Raw genomic sequence first — 17,027 nt, forward strand, 5'->3', positions numbered from 1 at the left:
TACTTTATGTGGCGGGAAGATCAAAATAACAGACGACATAAACCATCCATCACAGAACAGACTCTGCTTTCACTTCATTTGGTAGATTAAGCCCTCGTGTAAGCCAGAAAACGTTTTGATGGTTCAGTTCCGCGTTTCCGCTTCCTGAAAGATCTTTTGGTTACCCACATCTTTCAACTATCCGGCGTACAGGATATCATTTGCTTATATGAAAACCCCATTTTATCGCTTATCGCCAGGAGAGCTTGTACAGACGGAGCAAAGAATGCGTTAAGATCCAATAATGCATGTATTTCACATCAGACCCAAAATAACCCTCCGCAATTTAAAACAGCAGTTATTGCAGAGTAGAATGAAAGCAAGTCACAACTGAATAGTCGTTATGGAGACGCAGTAGTCGTTATGGAGACGCAAAAGCACTTAAAACATGTTTGAAAGCGCTTACATACAAGAATATATAGTTATGCGGCCAACAACCTACACTATTCTAATAGAGGCACAAAAACGAGCCCAGATCTGGAGTTTTCAAAAGGGGTTTTTCCCACTTACAATACGAAAATTGAATCTCATTGGAAAGAGTGCCATAGAAGCGATTCCCTAGAACTGGGAGAACAGAGTAGCCGCCTTCAATAGACAGAATTTGTACAACGGACTCTGACTAATCCAGTTGACTTATCCAGTTCAAGCCGTTTGATCTCCATCTCAGCTCATCATTCTTCCCTAGCTGGGATGTTCAGCACCAATCCTTGTTTTCAAAACGCTATGACCACCAGGATATAGGTGCCTCTCCACTCAAAAAGAATAGCACTAGACTGCTTAAGCCCCGTGGTTGAACAAATGATACATATAGTATATATCACAACAGTTAAGTAAACTGGGATACTAAGAGCTACGTGTATGAAGGACACACAGAAGCCCCATAAATAATATGTGGTCTTATTTGCAAGAGACACCTCAACAGAATTGCTGCTGAACTATGGTCAATTTCACATTGAGAGCACTGCTGTTATTTGGAGAGCTGCTAGGATGCAAAAGCCAAGCACTCCAAAGAAGCAAAAGCACCAAAAAACTCGTCCTCATATATGGCATTTAGCTTTGCCTGGTCCTCTTGGAGCTGCAAGAGAAAAAACTTTGCATCAGGGCTTGATACATAAATGATTGATAAATTATGAGACTGTTCAACCAATTGCTTATCAACTTACAAAGACCAGTGGCTTCAGATCCTCGCATTATCCGGAGCCGCCTAACGGTGTTGATGAACATCCTGCAGCAGAGACGGCGATTTAGAACAGACAAAATCTATAGATGAATCCCAGAACTCATCCTCTAAAATACAGCATCTAGTGCAGTTTCACAGTCAATCACAAGATTGAAGACCATTAACTCCATCACACATAGCAGGGACTAGCTACTATGACATTCGCACAGGCATCAGCAGCGCCCAACAATGGGTGTAGACTTTAGTATAAACATATGCTCTCACACACACAAATCCACACACGCACGCATACTTGAGCATCCGGTCTTCCTACTGAGTTTCTGTCAGCACTCCAAAGGACACCCACACATACTCGAGCAAACATTTATACAAAGGCCCTTGTACTGGTTTCTGTCAGCAACTCTGGAGGTGAAGGGCAGACTCAGCAGAGACAGAGCCGAGCATAAAGGAGAAGGCTAATCAAAAAAAGTTGCATGATGAAATCCAAGCAGAAAATTGAATGCAAGAAGTGTTAGATCTAGAGAATCAATGGTAAAGACATGGGATCTTACCCCCAAGGCACATCTCCGACCAGCATCCAGTCCCCCTCTTTATCTTCATATGTGAGGACGAATTCTGAGCTGTTCAATAATCGCAGCTGCTTGATATCATTGGGGATGGTGTCTCGTCCAGTGACCGTTTGAGGTGCTCCTTGAGCTGTGAAAGAAGAACAGGAGATCGGAAATCGATCAAACTCGATTCAAGAAGATCATGTTGAGCTGATACGGGTAGATTCAAGCTTTTCATAAAGGCATAAACTGAGGAAGTTCGTTACCATGTTGGAACATTTCTTCTAAAGCCAGGAGGAGGCCTTCGTAGCAAGTGTGGGCGTTAAGATCAACTTTACGTCCGATGGGGATTCCGTCCATGTTCACCTTCACAAAAATAGCCGATTGGCCATCTCCGTCATCTCCAACAGGCCTGGGATGTGCAGCAAGTGTGTTCTTCCGGTAGGAACGAATGGGAGGCCATCCGACAACTTGGCCCCTGCAGAGCAATGCAGAGCAAGAAGTTCAATCAGCTAAACCTAGTTTCTGCTCAAAGAAGGCGACATTTCCCAAGAGACTCATGAAGCAAACTAGTTTTCTAAGCGAGAAGCAAGTCGAAAATTTCCAAACAAAAGAGAGCGATTCTGAGAAAGAATGAAGCAGAGCAATCCAGAGCAAAAACTTCAATCAACCAAAATCTGGTTTCAGCTCAAAGGAGAAATCTATGTCTCTATGTCGGAGATTTCCGAAGAGACTCATGCGGAAAGGGTGAAGCAAATTGCAGTTTGCAAGCTCAATCTAAGCGAGAAGAATTTCCGAGCAAAAGAGAGCGATTCTTGAGAGAATGAAGCAGAGAATTTCCAGTTTCTGCGAGAGGGAGAAGAATCGCAAGCTACGATCAGACACTTACTTTGAGGGAGGAGGCTCGTTTGAAGCAGATTCTTGGTTGTCGACAACAGTATGGCGAGGAGTATCCTTGGCTATGGCATGATCTTGAGGTTTGCTGCGAGCCTCCCACGCTACTGCAGCTCCTTCGGCTGCTTTCTCCGCTCTTGAACCTCCCTTGCTGCTCGCCATCCCCCCCCCATACGTTCCCCCAGCTTGCTCCATCCCCACATGCCACCCGCTCGCAACTCCTGCTTTGGAACCTCCCCAGCTCGATAGAAACGCTCCCTGCTGATGCTTCGCCATGCCTTTCACCTCAGTTTCTTGTAGCTGCATCGCATTCTTTATCACCATCGCCGCTCCTGTCCCTCCGTTCACTCCAGCCCTATTTTCCCCCGCATTGAACCGCGCGACTTCCGCCATAGCCTCAGAATACACTCGCTTGATACCGTTTTTTGCAGCAGGAACCATCACAGCCCCCGCATAGGAGTTGAGAACTGCAGGTCGCGGAGCTTCGAAGTCCTGCCCCTGTATGGGAATTAGCGGGACTGGAATAGCGGCTCGCGTACCTTCTGTGGTTCTAACTTGCCACAAAGATCGTTGCTCTGTTGCACCGTCCACAAACGCATACCTTGCTTCTTGGCCTCCGTTTCTCTGTTGTGGATCAGCAGCGGCCTGCCTCTCACGCTGAGAATCAGCCACTGACCACTCCGGCTTGAGCACTTGGGGTCTCTCAGGCCAAATGAGCTCCTTTCGAGAGTCTGAATCCCCAGCTTCAACGAGGCCACTTTTCTTCAGCTCAAGAGCGCCATGTATATTTTGGGTGCGCGAGGCTACCTTCACCGGCGCTGGAGATTCCTTGACAGGCCCCAGCCCGAGACGGAGGTCGGTCTCCTCCAAATTTAGATCTCCGGAGGGGACGTTTTCAGCTCCTGCGGCGCTTCCAGCAGCCTGTTTGATCACTGAGGTGGAGGATACCTCAGCCAAGCCAATGTAATCATGCTCCTTGAGCACGGAGCCGCTTTGCCCGGAGCTTTCAGACGAGGCGAGAGTGTCCTGGCTGCTGGCAGCGTCACCGGGCGAAATGACGACGGAAGAAGCGCTGGAGCGGCTCTGGGAGGGGGCAGGAGAAACAAGCAGCGAGGCACGCCAAGCCGAGGAGGAGAGGGGGGGAGGGGGGGAGTCGGAGGAGGAGGTCTGGCAAGAGAAGGAGGCAACGAAGGTTTTGTCCATGGAGGCGGAGCTACGATCCTTCCAAGAGTCGAGCATTGGGGATGGAGATGGATGGATAAAGGGGGGAAGGGGGGAGAAGGGACATAAACCAGATCTGAGAGAAGGGAAGAGGGTGGGAGAGGAAGAGAAGAGGAGAGCGCAAGGGGAAATATAGAAGAGGCAGGAAGAGCAGAGGAGGTGTGGCTATGGCGGAAGCAGAGCTCGAAGCTAAGGAGGACTCTGCGAGGAAGACGACCAAAAACCGCTAATGAACAAATTCGACGTGTGGCGGGGGACCGATCCTAGGGGTCCACGAACCGGTTAACAAACCTGACCATCGGTTCTAGATGGACCACCAACCGGTTAATTTATCAAACCACCGGTCCGTAGCCGCGGTCATTAACATTATATTATGGTCCGAAAAAGTACACAACAGGTTTTTGTTATGTAGAGCCGGTAGGACGCCGGCAGACCGGTCCGAGGGGCGCGGTCCCCGCCGCAGGGAACAGCCCGGGCACCCTGCGCCCCCGCATGTGGCTCCGCGTACATACGGGCGTATATACGGCGGTTGGGGCTGCCCGTGGGACCCGCCCCCCGCCCTTCTCCCGCCCTTGTCCCCGCTGCCGCCTTCGTGGCCGACCGCTTTACGTGGGACTCTGGGCCCCACCCTTGCCTTCTACGTATGCGTATATATCGCGTATCTTCCCCGCCTCCTCCTCATCCCTCCTACCTGCCGTATTTCTTGACTTTACGTAGACAATACGTCGAATTCTATATTGGCGCGTACGTATTCGTTTTGACACCTTATGTCTCTCCCCTCCTCAACAATTCCTAACCTTTTTTCATCTTCTTGGTATCATGAGAACGTGTCTCGTGCATATGTTTGCATAGCCTTATGAGCCACCGATAGCTTGGGTAGCAGTTGTCTCTTTGTGATCGCTACCTAGCAAAATAGGCCATGCACAATGTGCCCCCGGTAGTTGGGCCAGATTTTGTAAATTGGTCCTGCAAGGTTTAACCAACCCCTTATAAAAAGCTCACAAGTTAACCCCCCCCCCAAAGTTCAATTTACTTCGAATGTTCTGTAGATCACCCCTCAAGCACTAGACAATGGACATTGCCCTCAAAACAACTTGAGCTCTATCAACATCCCCAAGGAAGGGGATTTGGACGCACGCAACCACTCAGGAGAGTCGATGTGTGTGAGCTCCCAAAAGAAAAATAAAATTTTATGGCCTCTCATGCTACACTCTATAGCCTGATACTGCACTCTACTTAGTCCGCTCCTCCCTATTACTCTACTTGCCTATACTTCCCACCTACCTATTCTAAACGAAATTAATCTCAACAAATTATTCCATACATGCTAACGCTTGTGTTTTTCAATTGAGAAATGCAATTAAGCTAAGGTCAAAGGGATATCTTCATGGAAAAGGGGGGCTTGACTCAAGGGATCCATTACCCACTCACATTGTCTTGCCACTAGGGTACATGAAGATGTTATCAAAGGAGTATATTAGAGCGAAGGGGGCCTCTCCCCCTATAATAAATAGAGGGAGTCATTAATCACTCTCATCTTTACCCCTCCCCTTGCTTTCCACCTCCTTTTCCTACTAATAAAGAATAGGGGAAACCTATTTTAGAGACCTACAAAATAGTGTTTACCTAGAGGACATTATGCAATTACCAATCTTACCATTATGACACTAACTTAAAAACAAAACCAAATGATGCTCCTACAATGGGATCTAATTCATAAATTTTGGAGCGCACAAAAGGAGGGAATGGATTTTGGGGGTATTGGCGATGGATCTAAAATTTGGGGGAGAAGACAATAATAAATAAAATTCTCTCTCAAACACTAGCATGGGACATAAAGGTAGTGGAAGCAATACAAAGGACACCACAGGCCATGCTATTATTACATCCTAACTAGAGAAGGTCAATTCTTCATCAATCCAAAACTTTGAGAGGCACAAAGATATGGGTGGCCGAGGAGCTCAGGCCCCAACAGCTAAAACAAAAAGTACTGAGTTAGGGAAGGTGAGGGTAGCTAGAAAGGATTGGGAAGTGGGCCATCTTTGGGAGTTCGAATTGGAGCCTAAAGACACTGAGCTATGTAAGTAATAAGTAGGCTTTTGCAGTGGGGAAGATATTCATTGACTCAATAACTTTATTATGCCAACCCTTGGGACACATATTTCTATACGTTGCAATTCGATTACAAAACTATATAGCTCGCCCTTCTCCAAAATCGCTATTCACCATGCTAGCTCCCTTGCCTTGCGGTTAGCAAATCTATCCCCTCCTTTCCAAAATTACGCACTAGCTCTTTGGACTAAAAAATTAATTATATGTTATCAATTTTAACACAAGATTCGATATCATAAATCTCTTTATTGTTACTAGTAAGTGCATCATCATACTGCAACCCACATAGCAAGTTGGCCCCACCCCTTGTAACTAAACCTCACCCTTCCATTCCTAACAACTACGAACTCTCATCATTATCTTAATGCCCACTTGGCTTGGAATTGCAAGCTTTGAGATATAGTCTTTGGAGTGATTGGTAGAAGCTTTACATGTTCCTTGTTACAATAACCAGTCACTATAACTTCACATTAGCTACATTTTATGGATGCTTGGTAGAAAGTAACAAGTTCTAAGGATCGGTCATTCTAATTTCACATTAGTTGCAAGCTTTAAGGTATAATTTCATGGGTGCTTGCATAAGATGCATTACCTTTAATGCATCCTTTGTGTGAGCTATATTTTGTGTCCTCGTTAATGCTCTCTAGCTAATTGTGTTGATTTGTATGTGTGTTTACAGCATCAAGATCAATATAAGTTAAGGTATAATTTCATGGGTGCTTGCATAAGATACGTTACCTTTAATGCATCCTTTGTGTGAGCTATATTTTGTGTCCTTTTGTTAATGCTCTCTAGCTAATTGTGCTCATTTGTATGTGCATTTACAATAAGATGTCAAGTTGGAAAGCTCCAAAAAAGACAATCGAGTCTAGATTAACACCCCAACATACATTTTAAAAAAATTAGCCAATGGCTAGGTTCCAAGATTCATTGCATTTTATCGCTTTCTTTCCTCTCTTTATAACATCTTATTGACTAAAAGCACTAGCTTAGAATATGATAAATATACAACCTAAAAATCCATACAAAGAGAGAGAGAGAGAGAGAGAGAGATCATATGCAATTCGCTATCACGTTCATGGATCCCTTACAACCATATCTGCCTTTTTAGCACCCTTGTTCCCTTAGATGCCCCTTACACTTTTGTTTTTATAACTCTACATCCCTTACATATAAAATTATACAAACACTCATGCGTTTCAACCCTAAATATTTTTTGCAATAGGATTCTTTTAATTTCATCCAATACTATTAGAATAATCTTCTTTCAAGGTGATTCAAGGGCATTGGTCACCACAACCTTCTGTGACATTCAGGTTGGAATCCAAAGGGAAACACATGACTTATGATGGCATTCGATTCATTTGAAAGACAATTCAAAACTTTAAATCTTGTATGTATTGGTTTCATTTAAATTTAAAGGCACAATAATGACTATAAATTTTAAGAATAACATTTTGACACATAGATGCAATTGGGTGGCTTTTTTTTCAACAAAGTTTGAGGAGCAACTAGCACCTATTTTTCTATCAAGTTGTACATAAAATGCACAAGTTGTATATAAACTACACCGTCTCAACAAATTAATCTGTTATTTAAATCTACAAGGTTCTTGACTTCTTATTCTTTCACGATTTTCATTTGGTATTTTGTCATGAAACATAGTACCAATCTGAGCTATATACTATTGATTTCTTCTATAAGGAGTAGATGTCCATAAAATCTATACTTAAAGGCTATCTAATTATATAAAAAGAAGGAATTTGGTTTGAAGTAGCAAGGCCTATGTAGAAAATCTGGACAAAATGAATGGTTTCCATGTCCCATTGAATATTTGTGTATGGACAATGGGGGCTCGTAAAATACCTTTGAATGTGGAATTTGGACATACTTACACAATCGTGAAGTTTATTTTGCTTAGAGGGTTTAATTTTTTGCCTCCATATGCAATCTAAATGTTAGAACATTTTTTCCTTAATGGCTATTTTGATTGTTAATATAAGAGCACATAGTTAGTTACATTGCATATGGCTCATAGAACACCTTTGAATGTATGGAATTTGGACATGTCAAGTTTATTTGGCTTAGATGGTTTAATTTTTTGTCTCCATATGCAATCTAAAATCTAAGAACACTTTTCCCTTTATGGGCTATTTTAACTATCAATATAAGAGCACATAGCTAAAATAGGTGCTTCTTCTAAGTAGAAACCCTAACCGTGACTAAATGAAGAAATACAGGTTTGAGATAAAAAGACTCAACAAATGTTAAGATCACTTCCATGAGTTGCATTCATGAATTCATACCGTGCATGTGATTGGAAAGTATCAATAACCACTCTTATTAACAATCTTGTGTCTTAAACTCATAGGACTTTGTTTTGGAAATCCAATGCATCTATGAGAAGGCCCCTCCTCCTCCTCCTCCTCCTCCTCCTCTCTCTCTCTCTCTCTCTCTCTCTCTCTCTCTCTCTCTCTCTCTCTCTCTCTCTCTCTCTCTCTCTCTCTCTCTCTCTGTGTCTCTTTGCACGTGCGCGTGCGCGTGCATGCATGTGTGTGTGAATGCGTATCAGTGTGTGTACACACATGCACGTGCATATGCATGTACATGTGTGTGTGTGTGTATGTGTGTTCGCGTGCGTGCATGCACATTGTCCACGCACACATGTGTGTGTATAGGCACTTGATTATCATTATTATGTTATGCATTCGCATCCCACTTACGATCATGTAAAGGACTTGATGTACTACCTTTTTTTATTAAACCCTTGCTATGAAATACATAAGGATAATCATTTTTTGTGTAATCACATAAGACCTTCGTTACAATTTTCCATACATTTAATCCAAAAAATTATTTTCATTGTCAATATTTGTCTACAGTTAATGCTTATAATAGCCTTGTGGTGCATGCAACATCTTTCTAGGAGCTAAGTTTAGCTACAAGATTTGCTAGATTTGGTGATGGTCATTAAAATGATTTTTTGGTTTATGATCATTTGTAGGAAATTGATGTGCTACGTTTTTTAGAAATCCTTGCTATGCAATATACAAGGATGTTCACTTTTTTGGTGATCTAATAAGATATTGATTACAATGACTCTACATATGGAAATATATCCAATCTTCAAATTTCTTTACATGGCCAATATTTGTCCAAGATTAATCACATAATACAATTTTGGTGCATACAACATCTTTTTACGAGCTCTAGTTTTTTTTTTTCGCGAAAAAGTCAACAAAACTATATTAACAAAAAAGAAAAGATAGAGAAAATGTAAACTGACTGTAAACTGACTCTCTTTGTGTACAAAGGCAATAGCAACTAAGCCCAAAACCGACTCATATTTCTGAAGGACTCTTTTCTCTGCCCAAAATACTGAATTGCCCTCTTAATCTCAACCACAAGCTCCACAACAAGCATTCTTCCAACACTTATCCTTTTGAAGACCATTTTTTTTTTATAGGTCCAAATCTGCATCTCTTCCATCTGCCAAAGATTATACAAAACTTCATTCATTCCACTTTTATCACCTAATAATGCCATTTCCATCTAGGAGTAATGCACACTTGAATGGATCTCACTCTTGCAGCTACTCCCCTCCATAATTCACGAGCCAGCATGCATTCCCACAAAAGATGATAGTGAGTTTCTTTACACTTGTTGCAAAATGCGCATAACCAAGTCACTTTCGGGTTCAATTTAGATATTTTAGCTCTTACCGGGAACTTCCCTACTAATACCCTCCACATTGGAAAATTAACTTTGAAAGAAGGGGTTGCCTTCCATACTCTTTGCAACCTCATAGACCAAACACCAAGCCTACCAAGTGGAGCATGAGCTTTCCACTGCAAAAACCACCAAGGGATCATCCTCCTAAATCTTTTAAACTCACCTTTGAAAAAAGCTTTCCCATCTTCCATATAAGACGCTTGTATCCAGATTCCTCTTTGAAAATGAGGCTAGTAGTTCACTCTTCCTTGATCCTGCTCAAAAGTGATCTCACCACTTCACCCTCAGTATTAGTAAAGCCAAATGCTATTTTAATTCTGAATAAGTTCATCCATTTATGGCATCCCGGGTCCCAAATCTCCCTATACGTTCTTAGGTCTTTTTTGAACATTCGTGTAGCCAATTTTGGGTGGCTAGAAATTAGTGCAAGACCATTGGTGAAGGCACAATATGTGAGCTAAATAGATATGCCAAGAGAAGCATCTCCATGCAAAGATCTAAGAGCTCACCATGTGTAATCTCTAACATTTTTTTCCCAAATTTGCATCAGTCTAGACAAAGACTCAGACTGTGCAATCCTAATTGGCATCTTTGATAGAACAACATCCTGCCAGGGCTCACTAATCCCTTTCAAAGCGTTCAGATAGATTAATTCTCTTGCAAGTTTTGCCCATGGCTGTTCTCTTGCTAGCAGCAACAATAACCACTTTGAGCAAAGAGCTTCATTTTTAGTTTTAATTCTCACTAAACCAAGTCTACCAACCTCCTTGGTGTCACTAATAGGTCCCAATTGAAGGCATGCCATCTTCCCTCCTAACTCCATCACATGTACAGCCACTATGGCTCTACCTTTTGCTAAGGAAAGCGTTATTTTGCAAGCTTCCCTCTAATGCTCTAGAAATCCCACTCAATTTTACTTTTAAGAGAAACTCCAACTCCCTGCGAACATCCAAGGTACTTGACAATTTGTCCCTATGTCCACTATGGCTTGTCATCCCAAGAAAGCCAGACAGCAAAGGATTGGCAAGGAAGCTTGTGTTCTCATCTCCGAACACTTGAGAGCAATAAGCTAACCCATCTGGCAGTTGTATTCCCCTTAGACTATCTATGCTCACATGAAAATCAATCCCCTTAGACTATCTATGCTCACATAAAGATCAATCTAACATAACAAAGTCTTTGTTATAATTGCAAATAGAAAGGGAGCCAAGGGGCACCCTTGCCTTATAGATCTCTGAAGGGGAAAACTCTAGTAATGGTAGCCATTAACAGATACTATAGACCAGGCATTGAGAACAACATTTTAGTGAGTCTGTAGAATCTAGTTCCAAACCCAAGGGCATCCATAGTTCTCAAGGCAAAGTCCTTCCTGATCCTAACATACGCCTTTTCTAGATCTTGATTTAGCATCAGTATTCTCTGATTCAGTATTAATGCATACTCCATTGCCAGCAAAGCATTGAGAACTGCCTCATGTATATTCCTACCTGTCACAAATCCATACTGATTTAGCTAACAACTTAGCAAAATCACCTTATAAAATGAATTCAGCATAGAAAGTGGCCTCCACTGAACCTACTGTGGCTCTATGAGATCAGCGTTATAATTATTGTGTTAGTCCTTCACGGCATCTCACATTTCAGCACACACCAATTCATCAACTATAGCATCTCACCTTTGCATGGCTTGCAATAATGTTGAAAATTTTTAATTGGCATCCCATCAAGCCTAGGAGCCTTGTATTTTGCCATTTGCATTACAATTTATTTCACTTTCGCTTCTGAAAAGGGTCTTTGCAGCAATACGAATACACTCTTCTAGGCATATTGGCAAGGAATGCATTCAATCTCTCACAGTAATTGCTGGGTGGAATCGGCGTATCACTGACAAAGCTAGCAAAATGTCCATTGCTAGTAAATGCATTCGTGATTACTTCATCCCCAGTGATCATACTGCCTCCTTCATCACAAACTAATGAGATACATTCTCTTTACTTTTTTCCCTTGACTGCCTTGTAGAAAAATGAAGAGGGTCTATCAAGCCCTCTTCCATCCATCTTAACCTTGCTTGACTCAAGCTGTAGCTAGGTTTGCATGCTCTCAAGCCCTCAGGTAAAGATCAGTTGCACTGAAAAAGGCCGCCAAGTGGGCATCATGAGGAGACTCATGCAAAGGTTGCAATATAGAGAGCCTAAACTCACTAGCCAACCCTTCAGTTTCACTTCTCTTTTGAGCCATAGATCTACCATAGTCTTCTGCTACTAAGACAACAATAGTAGCCGTGTAGTCATTCCACTTTTGCACTTGAAGGTCACTTCGAGCTGCTGCACAACTCCAAGCATTGCTCACCTTACCATCAAAGCCCTTGTTACCCATTAAAGCAGCACTCCACTTAAAAGGTATAGGACCCTTACTTGTAGTCTGCGTACAAGCCACATCAAAATATACCACAATTGCAAAATGATATGAACCATAGGAATCAAGCAAGACCTTTCCTTGCACAAATGGCTTAACCCACCAACTGCCCTGATAAACATAGATCCTATCAAGGCAAGCAGCTCTCCACGTGTTGTCCACATGTTTGTTGTGCCACGGGAAGACTTTAAGTTCCTTTAAGTCTTTGAAAGTAACCCAATCCACAAGCTTGCAACCCATCTCAAGCTGTTGCCATGCTAATATTTCCTGCAAAGGCATATCCGAACTCTAGTGAGATGTATCTTTGGCATTTCTCACACTGTTCCTAACCCATTAGCACAGCATTCTTATTAACATCTTTCCCATAACACTTCTCTCTGGCTAGGGAGATTAGGAGTATAAATCAAAACATTCATTAAAGATATTTCTTGAAAAGAGGCATCGACCAGCACAAACTCACCATCAGGTTCATCATTGACAACCACATGCATAGACAGCCTTTCACTAAGCAAAATAGATGTTCTTCCCTTGCTTGCCAATGGATAATTACAAAAGAAGGTGTAACTAGGCATTTTTAAGCTTTGCAAATTCCTAGATCCAACTTTAACTTCATGCAATGCCACACGCTGAGGCTTAACGGACTTTACCAATTCGTGCACTGACTGCTACTTCCAACTTGCACAAACTCCTCGCACATGCCAAGAAACGAATGCCAACTTAGGCCTTCTAGTTTTAGCTTCATTCATCTTGTTCACAAGGGTCATGCTCCATTTCTTCAACCAATGGAGCATAGATATTGACAAAGGAGGAGCCCTTTTTGGCCCTCCCCTTAACAACTCTAAGAGAATCGGCCTTTTTCAAAGTACCATGTAGCATATACAGTACATGCATACTATTCCTCTCTCCCTGAAACTTTTGCAAGGCATTCTTGATTTTGCTAAAGGTCTCACCTCTTGCTTCAGCCTCCATCTCTGTCTCCTTAACACTCAATACATGATTTATTTGTTGGAGGTACCCGTTTCTCCCCTTGGAAGTTAATTCATTAGTTGGCTCTTCCTCAACCCATGGCAAGTTCTGCATGTCCTCTTTATTTGACTTCTGCTTGGGGATAGGTTCTTCCACCTGTCTGGCCTCACCTTTAGCAACAACAAGTGCATTAGTGGCTATCATCAAGTTTGTATGGTAAAAGAGGATATATTCAAGACTGCCTTTTCAAGCCCTCTTTCAAGTCACTTTCTAGCAAAATGGCCACTTCTTTTATAGAATTAGCAAGCATCTTCCAAAAAAACATTCCAACCATTAGGCAGAATAAGTTCAAGTGCCTCTAGTTGATCTTTTTGCCTGTCCCATAGCACACACACCTTAGGGGATGCTCTCTTAGGCTGGACAGCCAACATGTAAATAACTTTGCCAAGGAGCAAAGAAAAAGTGTCAAATTGAGGGATGAGTACTTCATTGAGCCCTTGGAAATGCACCCAAACCAAGCACTCATGTTGAAGTACCTCTTCTAGAGTGAAAGAGGCACTCCAAGGAACTGCATACACAAGGTTACCCCCATACCCGATCGAACTGGAGACAATCATTCCCTCTCTCCAGTTGACCGAATTGTAGCTTGAAAAAAACCTCTCCCCAAAAAAGAAAAAACAACCAGGGTTGCCTCTCCCTGGTAAGCCGTGAGGAACCATCTCGGGAATTCCTCCTCACGAGGGACCCTCCCAAGAAAAATCATGAAAACACCACAATCCAGTAGCCACAATTATACTCTTGACAGAGATTCTCTGGGTGGATATCGACTTGAATGCAAATGATCTTTCGATTCATTCCCTCCTCTGCCAGGAAGGACTCTCTCTTCCAGAGATTGATTCGCTAGAGATCATTTTCAAGACATGCAAGGTCAACCACTCGCATGCTACCAGAACATGACTAAAATGCATCAACAAATGAACCAAGATTGTTGACAACTTGTTTCTCATCCTCATAGGTTCTTTGAACTTTCTAGGACATAACATGTATAGGGGGCTGGACATTAGCAGGACATCTTTGATCAATGGGCATCTGAGAGAAATGAATGAAATCATCGAGCTCCTCCCTTCCCTAAGATGGTAATAAGCTACAATTTAGTTACAAGGTTGCTAGATGGTAACAATGCTCATGAAAATGATTTTTTGGAGCCAAAGTTTGATTACAAGCTCACTGAATTTGGTGACAATGCTTATGAAAAGGATTTATTATGAGCTAAATTTTTTGTTACATACATGCTAAAATTGGTAAACAATGGTTGCCAATAGATTGTCATTAAAATTTCATCCCCCTTGTATGACAATGTGGCACACCTAGCCTTTCATAAGCTCATGAAGTTTGATCTCGATCATTCTATGGATCCACTTTTTCAATATTATATGTATCACACACTTCTTTATAGTGTTACTTTGATGCTTGTAATTTCAAATTAAACTTTATATAAGGGTAGGAACTTGTGTGAAATCTATTGTACAAAGTAATTGTTTAAAAAGAAGGATAATTCATATAGCTAAAGCACATGAGAATTTGGCCTTATTTGTAATGTAAATGGATTTATTGTATGAGAAGGAGTCCACAAGTCCTAAATCTTCTTTTAGTGTATAAGGCAAATATTATACCATCACTATAAAGTATATTCACTCCTTCATCTCTTCACCTTTTATGGATCATATGTCAATTTATTTTTGCTCAAAGCCTCTTGGAGTTTGAGCCTCGTGTAAGTGTAGAACTTGTGCAATTGATGTAAATTTTACTTGAAATATTTCAAATATTTTTATGGCTTGTGGACCTTATGAATTCACCTGCATTAGTAGATCCAAGCATATTATATGCACTAAAATCCTTTAATGTTAGCAAAGCCTACTACGTCTCTTCATATTTTTCTTTGCGCTATATTCAATTTAATGTGTTTCCTCCTTGTCCTCTTTCAGAACTTTAGGTTTAGAGTCATGGCTTTTAGGTTCGAGCTTGGATTCTTTAATGATCATTCTCAGTGTGGTATGTTGCATGGCATGGTTAATCAAATGTGACACCTAAATTTGTCACTATTTTGTTGGTACGTCTTAGCATATTCATCATTGCCAAAAGATATACATATCTTTTTCTTTGTATCATGATTCTTCCATTTCTTAGTGAGAATATCAACATATGTCATGCAACCACAAAATTTATAAGGTGAAACATTAGATATCCTACCAATAAAGACTTCTTCACATGTTTGACCATCCCATGTGTTTGTGGGACATCTAAAGATGTGCATTTTCATTTTCTTTGCCTAAGTATACTTAGATATATAGAATGGATCTCCTCTCAGTAACCCCATTCATTTTGATACCCTTGTTCTACAAAAAAATTGAAACTATTGCAAGAAATGATTGATGACAATCATATCTTAGGGTTTTGACTTGCTTACTAATTTTCCTTTTAACCATTTCATTCCACATCCTTATACTTGAAGAACACTTGATATTTCTTTGACAAGACGTAAATCCAAGTGTTCCCATTGAAATTATATGTAAATCTGTGAAACTAGTAAACTCACCCTTATGGTATAGTTTGCATTTTACTATAAACATAAGTGTTAATGAAGAGATCTAGTAGCTAGCTAGGAATGGAATGGAAATGTGGAAAGCATAATGAAAAGCAAAATGGAAAGGAAAATGAAAGAACAAGTGCTAGGCAATGATAACCAAAATACTCACATGTAGATAGCTTGATGTTGACTGATATCAAAAGACTCAAGACAAGTACAACACTATATAGTGTGACACTAGACTCTAGAAAGTCATAGTGTATATGGGATAACTCCCACTGTGACATGTGGCATGCCTAGGACTCACTAGACTATAAAACACCCCCTAGACACCCAGTACACTCATTTTTTAATAGAACTCGAGATATGCCAAAAAAAGAATAGAACGTGAGACGGGAGTATACTAGAAATAGCATACATGCCAAGAAGCGCTTTGAGCTTGTTGATCACGAAACCACGATATTTTTGGAAAAAAGCAGAACTTGTCGATCACGAAACAAAGATATTTTTGGCAAAAAGCACTACGATCATGCCGATCACAAAACCAATACATTTATCACGAAGCTACGGGATTCTTGGCAAAAAGCAGTACGAATGTGCCGATCACGAAACCAAGAAAAAAGTAGTTGGCATAAAAACTGACGTAACTTTTCGCTCCGAAGTCCGATTAGGGCGTTTAAGTGCTCAAAATGAAGAGCACAATGAGAGCTACGCTTTGCAAATTGTTTCCAACACTTACAAGCTCAAACACTTTTGGTACTTTTTTGCACCGCCATCAAGAATCTTATGTGGTCGTGCCTTCATATAACCTTCACAAACTATACTGACATCTTTCACATCTGTCAAGTCTTCAACCAAGTTGTAATCTTTCAAATGCCTATGGATGCTCTCCAAGCTTAGATATGACCAAATCTATGGTATAAAAGCCACCCCCACCAGTTATGCTAGTACTTTACCACATACTTTAAAATTAGTTGGTAGAGTTTGTTGCATGGAACACTATTACCATTTGCAATGATCTTAGTCTCTTATTTTAATTCTACACAAAGCATTTATCTTTGTAAAACTCTATCTTCATATCTTGGTCTATAATGCTCTATATAGTGCATGGTCGAAACTATGGATCTTATTTTTGTCAAAACTTTCATTCCTTTTCTATTCTTGCATAAGGAGTGTTGGCTCATGGTTGACACACGAAGCTAACCATGTGTTGAACAACCAAAAACCCTGGTTGGCTTAGCGTGTAGCCAAGCACCAAGGGGTGGAGTTTCAGGTGACAAGGACAAGCAGTGTATCAACACTGAAGTGATCCAATGGTCATTAACAGCGGTTGA

At 41.3% G+C, this 17,027-nt stretch overlaps 1 protein-coding gene across 1 annotated transcript; it reads right to left on the reverse strand.

Moving 5' to 3' along the window:
* Positions 1 to 517: 517 nt before the first annotated feature.
* LOC147900327 (uncharacterized) lies at positions 518 to 4,075 on the reverse strand. The gene is made up of 5 exons (XM_087376844.1): positions 2,657 to 4,075; positions 2,034 to 2,245; positions 1,771 to 1,915; positions 1,203 to 1,264; positions 518 to 1,114 (listed from the first exon to the last, which is right to left on the reverse strand). Exons 1-5 carry the CDS (start codon positions 3,898 to 3,900, stop codon positions 1,077 to 1,079), a joined length of 1,701 nt encoding a protein of 566 aa, XP_087232970.1. The 5' UTR covers positions 3,901 to 4,075; the 3' UTR covers positions 518 to 1,076.
* Between the last annotated feature and the right edge of the window lie 12,952 nt (positions 4,076 to 17,027).

This window comes from Dipteris shenzhenensis, chromosome 7 (assembly GCF_047967505.1).
Source record: "Dipteris shenzhenensis isolate YYH24624 ecotype China chromosome 7, Dip_SZ_1.0, whole genome shotgun sequence".
In the NCBI taxonomy this organism is placed as follows: Eukaryota; Viridiplantae; Streptophyta; class Polypodiopsida; order Gleicheniales; family Dipteridaceae; genus Dipteris; species Dipteris shenzhenensis.